This window comes from Astyanax mexicanus, chromosome 1 (assembly GCF_023375975.1).
Source record: "Astyanax mexicanus isolate ESR-SI-001 chromosome 1, AstMex3_surface, whole genome shotgun sequence".
In the NCBI taxonomy this organism is placed as follows: Eukaryota; Metazoa; Chordata; class Actinopteri; order Characiformes; family Acestrorhamphidae; genus Astyanax; species Astyanax mexicanus.
Window position 1 is genome coordinate 61,149,987 of NC_064408.1, and position 8,137 is coordinate 61,158,123.

The 8,137-nt window shown below is 38.5% G+C and overlaps 1 protein-coding gene across 2 annotated transcripts; it reads left to right on the top strand.

The window, feature by feature from the left end:
- The first annotated feature begins 364 nt into the window (after window positions 1-364).
- Window positions 365-5,225, top strand: bsnd (barttin CLCNK type accessory subunit beta). Of its 2 annotated transcripts, none has more exons than XM_022666060.2 (3): window positions 365-1,158; window positions 1,636-1,721; window positions 4,000-5,225. In XM_022666060.2, the coding sequence occupies exons 1-3, from the start codon at window positions 982-984 to the stop codon at window positions 4,259-4,261; spliced, it is 525 nt and encodes a 174-aa protein (XP_022521781.2). In that variant the 5' UTR covers window positions 365-981; the 3' UTR covers window positions 4,262-5,225. The 2 variants fall into 2 exon arrangements, with proteins under 2 accessions (XP_022521781.2, XP_015464168.3); XM_015608682.3 differs by having other exon boundaries at window positions 386-1,158; window positions 4,126-5,225.
- The last annotated feature ends 2,912 nt before the right edge of the window (window positions 5,226-8,137 follow it).

Sequence of the window (8,137 nt, forward strand, 5' to 3'; positions counted from 1 at the left end):
CTTTTTTTTTTTCCTCAGCTGTGTTGTGCTAATTTAATGCCACTTCCAAATAAAGTTCAATTGCATAAATCAAGAGCATCATCAGTTTTATCAAGTCTTTGATATTAGTTCACAATATAAAGCAGTGGGATAGTAATCAGTGTTGACTGATTGACTGATTGAAATGAGCGGCCTGCTGATATTACTGCATGTAGGTCACCAGTAGACTGCATTCCTACTGGGTATTACTGATGAATGATAAATAGGCCATACTTGATTGAGCTGTCTGTGGATTATTAGCTGCTGCATCTGAATAATATTGACCCAAATTCAGTGCGTTAGACAGGTCAGTTTACTAAATGTTGGGAACACATACTCTTTAATTGATTAACTCATTGTAGGTCTTATACAAGTACATGGCATGAATTGAGTGCATTATTTAGTGAGGAAGGTTTATGTTAGGTGTCAGATATTGTAATTTTTGTGCAGTTAAAGGTGAATGAGTGGGAGAGTAGAGTACATTGAAAGGGAATGGGCTGGGCCCAGATTATTACCTCAGTTGTTAGGTGCAAGATTTTGTTATCTTTCTGAATGATGTTCTATGTTGTTCAATTTTTAAGAAATCCAGCCAATTGACTTGGGATTTACACTAAACCAGAACTGGTGTAGACTGGAGACCAGTTAAACACAGGTATAGTTACATGGTGTTTCTCCTTTTATTCTATAAGAGAACAGACTTTCTGCACTTCCCCTAAAACACCCTATTGCATTTCTTATGCACAAATGTAGCCTGAGGGAAGGTCACCCTGTCAAGGCCCATTAATGCTGTAATGATCAGGAAGCTCCGTCCCCCACTGGCCATGCTAAACGCCAATCATTACTGACCCACCTACCTGGACTCACCTTCACCCCCTTACACACAAAGTCAGTGAACTGCTTGTTGAAACCCTTTGGAAAATTCACCCACTGGTTTAATAACAGCAGACCTCTGCAGTCGTCTACATGGCGGAGAACAAGCCCTACCGCTATGGGCTCATCGTCCTGGGGCTGGTGCTCGTGGCACTGGGTGTTTTTCTTATGGCTGTGGAAGAGCCGCAGGTGTTCGCCACTTTCTGTTCCATGGGGGCGCTGATGGTGGGCATTGGGACAGTGTGGAGCATGTGTCAGTGCTACCCGAGGGTGAGTAGAAAGAGAGAAAACAATTTAAGAATACATTTATTCTTTAATTGGTTTTTCTAAGCTGTTATTTTTTTCATATTTTTTCATATTATTACAATTAATATATGGGATGCATTTAATGTGAAGGTTTTGTGGATATTGCAGCTAGTCTTAAACTACACTGCATTGCTAATCAAATTTAAGCATTAAAGTTTATAGACTTAATCCTAGTTTGCCTAGTTTGGAAATTTTGCACTGTGAGTTCTGCAAAAACTAAAGTTTTGTCTGTTTATTGTTATTTTAAGTCCATCCATTCTGAATAAGTCTAGACTGGCAGATTTAATGCTAGGGTTGTTTAGATGTGTTATTACATTGATCACATGAAATCAGTTTCCAGTTCACAATCAAATGAAGCACGTGCATTCACCTGGTACACTGTGTCTCACATCATATCCGAGCATTAAGCTGAAGCTGAGGCTTGTTGTGGTTGTCCTGTAGGTCACACTCATACTGCCAGACCAGGAAGTGCTGGGGAGTGCTGAGAAACAGGAGCTGCGTGCTGAAGCAGAGACTCTGCAGGTCAGGTAGGACACACCAATATAACCTTTAAAATAATACTGCAGAGGTCCAGTCTTATCCACAAAGGGCTGCAGGTTTTCATTCTAAACAATCAGCAGCACATCTTATTCCACTGGTTTAATCAGTTAGTCAGTCTGTAACAACTGGCCAGAATAAAAAATACTGCAGCCATACCGGGCCTTTGTGGATAAGATACAGTGTTATGAAAAGTTTGGGCATCCCTGCTAACTTTTAGGATTTTCCTTTAGAACTAATTGGTTGGTCGGATCAGCAATTTCAGTTAAATATATGAAATAGCAGATGAACACAGTGATATTTGAAAAGTGAAATGAAGTTTATAGGATTTACCGAAAGTGTGCAATAATTATTTAAACAAAATTAGGCAAGTGCATACATTTGGGCACCCCCAATAGAAAATTTACATCAATATTTGGTAGATTGTCCTTTTGCAGAAATAACAGCCTCTAAACTCTTCCTATAGCTTCCAATAAAAGTCTGGCTTCTGGTTGAAGGTATTTTAGACCATTCTTCTTTACAAATCATCTCCAGTTCAGTCAGGTTTGATGGTTTACATGCATAGTTTATAGTCTATAGTATATATATACCAGCTTGATTAAGATTACAACTCATATTAAGCAAGGTCAAAAGGACATATTAAAATTATACTCCAGTCCATCCATTCAGGGTAACTCAATCTCTTGCTTCGCAGCAGATAAGAAGGCTTTTACTGTCATCGCTCACTTGCGAATAATCAATCAACACTCATTTTCCATCAGTGCTCCAATCAGTCGTGCACTAATGAGCCTCTGCGGTTAGCTGGCTGAATCTCACCAGACAGCAAATGCAGTTATACAGTCTATGATGAGATTATATTCATGGGAATATTGATGGGATGGAGTTATGGTACTGGAAGCCCTAAAGAGAGACAAGAGAGTGAGAACTATACTTGATCAGGCACTTGTTCTGTTACTATATGACATTAATAAAATAATAGTAAATACTTTAATGGCCTTTTGAGAGCCTTCTGTTCTGTGTGGACAATTGGATCACTGTTAGTAGTTTTCAAAAGTACAATGTACAATACAAAATACAATACACTCATTGACAAAAAAATGCTCCCTAGATTGCTGCAAAACTCTGCATGTAGATACATCTTAAGCCGACATGTCATTGATTGCACGTGTGATCAAATTACACAGTTTTTCCACAATGTCTATAAAATGGCTCTCAGAGACTACTTTTGGGTAGTGTACCTCTTAGTGGGAGATTGTTGACTTATACACATGCTATCTAGGCAGCTAATATTGTCTTTGTTTGCAGCAGCATCATAGACAATGAATAATGCTCACCAACACACACCAAGAGTTTTCCAGGAATATCTCCACCAGATTGCAACTCTTGCTTGGCCTGCCAGGTCATCAGATTTATTATCAAATGAGTTTCAATTTAAGAGATCAGCAGGGATGCCAGTTGGTCCCAGAAAACCGTACAGAATCTATATGTCTCCATGCTCAAGCTTGTTTTGTATCCAGACTAAAGCTGAATCCCATTTCACTCCCTGGCTCTACGCCTTTCACCCAACCCTTTCTTTTCGAGGGTAATCCTTCCCTTTGAAACAGAGTTACTTGCAAACTTTTTTATGCTTATTATGAAGAATTCAGCCATAAAACATTGAAACTACGGTAAACTATGGCAATATAATGCTAATTGTAAACAGGAAAATACTTACATTTGTGGGTTTCTTTGGTCGTTTGTGATTCTCAAAAACCCTCAGTGTGAAGTGTGCCTCTGAAAAATCTCTATTTGAAGGGCTAAAGAGCCCTATCCCTTCCTCCTACCACTCCAGCCTAACAAGAATCAGGACACCCCTACTTCTCAGGGGTAAGTAGTAGGGCAAGAGGTGAAATGGGATTGGGTTCAATGAAAGTCCCACAGGATGCTAGAAAGTCATTTTAATCATGCAGTTTTTCTCAATAAATGTATCTCTATGCTCTAATATTGTAATCACTTACATACATCATCATTACATTCACACATATACAATTTCATTAGATTTCTACATCTAATTTTTGCATTTTTTTGTCAGTGAGTGTATTTCATCAGTAGCTCATAAGTATTAAACTAAATCTGAATTACACAATTTGTTTTTTTTTTTAAAAAGGTTGCTTGCAATCCCTGTAGATTTGAAGATTACTATTACTACTTGTGACAGTCTAGAAAACCTAACACTGTCTGTTTGCATTTCCCTACCTTGCTAACTTCTATCCCCCTAAAATCTGACAGCCCAGCAGCACCCCTCAAAGCTCCTCTGGCTTGTTTATACATAGAAGATGAAGGAGAAGATGATGAAGTGTTCTCGCTCGCCCAGACAGAGAGCAAAGCCCCTGAGCCCCCTGTTATTCTTCACAGATCTTCAAGCATTCACTGTTCCAGCACCCCCCTCCCTGGCAGCAAGACTACAAAGCTCGGACGCTCTGAACCTGAGCTCTACTATGGCAAGGTGGATGACTCCTGCTACCTCACCTCAGAGCTGGACAGTGAATAAGATGACAAGCCACTGTGACTAAAAAAAAAAAAATCAAATATACACAAATAGGCTTTCATACTAAGTGCAGTCAGTTAGTCAGGATCTGTTTATTGAGCAATGTTTATTTAGTTCTGCACTGTAAAGTTGAAGCTAATGTGGTCAGTAAGTTTGGAATATCCTGCCAAAGTGTATAGTATGCATTTTGCTAGTATGCATTGACGATCTCTGACTAAATCTAGGTCTTTTTGTAAGGCCATAACTATCAAAACCTTGACAAAGTAGGGGTAATAACATCTGTTTGATGATGTGAATTTTTGCAAGTAAGACTATATGATATCTCTTTGACGTTCTTAATCAGAGTCACTTACATTTGGATCATGTTACACAGTTAGGAGAATGTAGAGTTAGGAGTTTTGCACAAGAACATTTATTGGTGTAGTATGATGAGATTGTCCAGGTGAGAAACTAAACTCTTACTCTGTTATAAAGTCAGGCACTAGATTTCACTGAAAAGTAGCTTGTTCATACAATGTAGGAGATTTAGAACAGTGTGTTTGTGAAGTAGTTTATTAGCTAGCTTGCCTCTGTTGCTTCTGGCTGTTTTTTTAGGTGTTTTAACACAAAGTAGAAATTGAGTGAATGAGTGAGTAAGTAGGCCAGGTCCATGAGGTACTTAATATTTAAAATTATTAATTTGATGATTTTTACCTGACAGTACCTCTGAGTATAAATAATTACATTTATTTTTTTTTATCACAAAGGTATTGAGCCTTCTCTAAGGGCCATTGTGGATTAGTGGATAGTGTTTTCATACAATGTCTTAAATCACATAAGCAATACTTTACAGTATATAAAGTGTGAGGAAAGTGAGCTGTGTTCATGCAGTCTACTGGTTATAAGTTCATTTGCCTATTATTTGAGCTGTTGCTTGAAGTTTTGTTTAGCTTTTTTTGTTTTAATAAAGAGTTTTCTTTGTCCTTTACTTTGTATGTGCAGTGAATCAGAATTAATACAGTAAATGCAAAATGGCACTGCTGTAGTTCTCCAGACTCACCAAAGTCAAAACAGTTCACTGGGAGGATTACACACTGGATAAGACAGACTCTCTCTCACACACACACACACACACACACACACACACACACACACACACACACTCACACACACTCACAGATGACCTTGGTTCACATTTCCATGGAGACAGGGGAGAGATGAATATGAAAGAGAGGGCGAGAGCTGTGTAGCTTAAGCTTATGAATGTCCCTTTGTACCGCAGTGAGCAGCCTTACTCCACCATGCTTTATACTATACACTCAATCAGCACAGCCACAGGCATAACAGAGAGGAGAGGATGGAGAGGGAAGTGACCCACCTGTAGGATGAATAAAAGACTTTAACAGATGTAATGTGTGTCTTCAGTGAATAATGCTCCAGTAAAACCTGGGCATTCAGAGATATGAATGGTGGGTTAGAGTGCATGTTAGTATTAAGGCTCATCTGTTCTTTTTCCCCTCAGGCCACTGCACCTAACATGACAGCTGTATACCAGAGTACAGCAGCACTGCTGTGAAAATAACCAGACCAGAACACTGTTGTATGAAGGTACACATACAGCAGACACACACACACACTCACACACACACACACACAAACACACAGGCAAACAGAGTTCAATTTGAGTCACCGCGGATGACCATTTAGATGGCACATTAAACCATGCTTATCACCCCTGGCAACCCGTCCACTGCTGAATGGTGCAAGTCAGTGAAATGTAATCGCTCAGTCACAGGTGAGCAGCATTTGCTTATGCACGATGTGAGTGCACATTACACAGCACTCATTTCTCCCTATATCTCTAACAGCAGTAGGCGAAGCCTCCATAGTCTTTTGCTTTAATGTTCCAAAAGTCTATTCTAAGGTTCAACGCATTTATGTGCTAACCAATTCCATCCCGTTTCCAAAAGGTGTATATACTGTATCTTTTCCACAGTTTTGTCCAAAATACAAGATGTTATAATCAGGATTTGTCTCATTTTGCTGCAGTAACTGCCTCTACTCTCCTCTCCTAATGAGGCCTTGTGCTGAATGTTGCAATTTTGCTAAGAGGATGCGAGTCTCTGCTGGCCCTTTTAAAATGACTTACATTTGCTTATTTACAAAAGGCCTTAACTTGTCTTAAATCCATCTTTAAATAGTATTAATATGCCACAAATGAGGGCTTTTATTTCCATGCATTGCAGTTTTGCAAATTCCAAATTATGTATGGAAGTTAGTTATTTTACTTATTATTTAACTGTAGACTGAACCAAGCAAAATAAAAAACAATATTATTTATGACTCTGATTTGTACTGTTCTCAGTTTTATTAACTACTTGTGGTTGACTAGTGGGCATGGGGAAGTGTAAATTTAACTAAAAACATTTTTGATAAACTCTTATTTTGCGTTGAAACCTATTTTCAGAGTATGTATTTCCATTTTTGTTTGAGCAAAACTGTTTATTTGTTTGTTTGAAATATTGGTTTGTCAGGAAGCACATAAATTACAAGTTTACTGGATGAGTTTTATGCTAAAAATGTGAAGATTGGCCTTTTGCTCCTTACAAGAACAAACTCAAAGGACAGAAAATACATACTGAGATTTTGTGTGCTTACTGTTTCATTTTATTAAATCCTGCCTTACAGGTTATTCACTTATCCAAAGCTAACTAGTTTAGCTAAAGCTTCCACAGAAGGGTATTCAAGTCACACAGAACAGTATAAACAATAGCAGTTAGTATCAATTGACCTTTTTTACATTTAATTCAAATACCTAAACTTTGTGTTTGTTGAATTAACTATAGATTGTAGTCTTTTCTACAGAATTTCTTAGTGAGTCGCACTGTGTCTGAAACACAAGAAATGCCGACTTGATGTCTTCCTGCCTACACATCTCACTTAGACGGCAGTGTAGTGATTTAGTCTTTGTCTGAATCAGAAGGAAAAAAGTATGTCCTGATGTTGCAAAAGTACAGACAGCTTCTAGATTTGAGTATTTAGCTGGAACAGAAGGCTAGGTTACTAAACATGGATTCAGACACAGAGTAGGCAGCATTACTTACGTTTCAGACACAGACACCAATTAATTCATGCTTGGTTTTATGGGCAGAGCTAGAAAACATCAGTGAACTTTAACCATAATGTATTTGAATGCAATTTGGGCAGTGAAATATGACATCAGGCAAGAACTCAAGAAAGCATATTTATTGTTGATTTATTGTTGATTTAATTTAGTCTTTGTGTGTGTGTGTTTTTTTTAAGTCTTAAAAAGTCTTACATTAAATTTACCCCATATCTGACATTCAGAGGCAACAGCATTAGTGAGGTCAGGTACTGCTGTTGGATAATACCTCTGAATGTCAAATGCCACTCCAACTCATCTGAAATGTACTGGAGTGGACCACTCCACTTCATCCACTCCATCCACTCCTCCACTATCCAGTGTGCTACTCTATTAATAATGTTTGTCTATGGAGATTATGCAAGCTGTGTTTATGTGTTTGTGTGTGTGTATGGCTGTAACTTAGAATTGCTCACCAATAAAAGGGCTTTCTGGATAGTTTTACACTGGATCCAGTATACATTCTGTATATCATGATAAATGTTATAGATCATACAGGGCAATGTTTGCAGCAGACCTGAAGGGGGCAGCGCTGTACCTAGTCTGTATATCAGAGAGAGCGTTTCACTTGTCAGCTATAATAACTAGACTTATACAGCTCACTAAACTCAGCCCAGCAGCCCACGCGCTGCCAATCACACCACCAGGCAGCACGCGCCAACAAGCCCGGTCATTAACCACCACACCTTCTGAAGAATTAAAGCACAGGTTCTACTCTAAATATATCTACAGTTTTA

What these genes read in the sequence shown, in the direction of transcription:
- bsnd (XM_022666060.2), top strand. Translation starts at nt 982, where the DNA reads ATGGCGGAGAACAAGCCCTACCGCTATGGGCTCATCGTCCTGGGGCTG. An exon ending in TGTGTCAGTGCTACCCGAGG is followed by an intron (nt 1,159 to 1,635) that starts GTGAGTAGAAAG and finishes GTTGTCCTGTAG; the next exon opens with GTCACACTCATACTGCCAGA. An exon ending in GCAGAGACTCTGCAGGTCAG is followed by an intron (nt 1,722 to 3,999) that starts GTAGGACACACC and finishes AAAATCTGACAG; the next exon opens with CCCAGCAGCACCCCTCAAAG.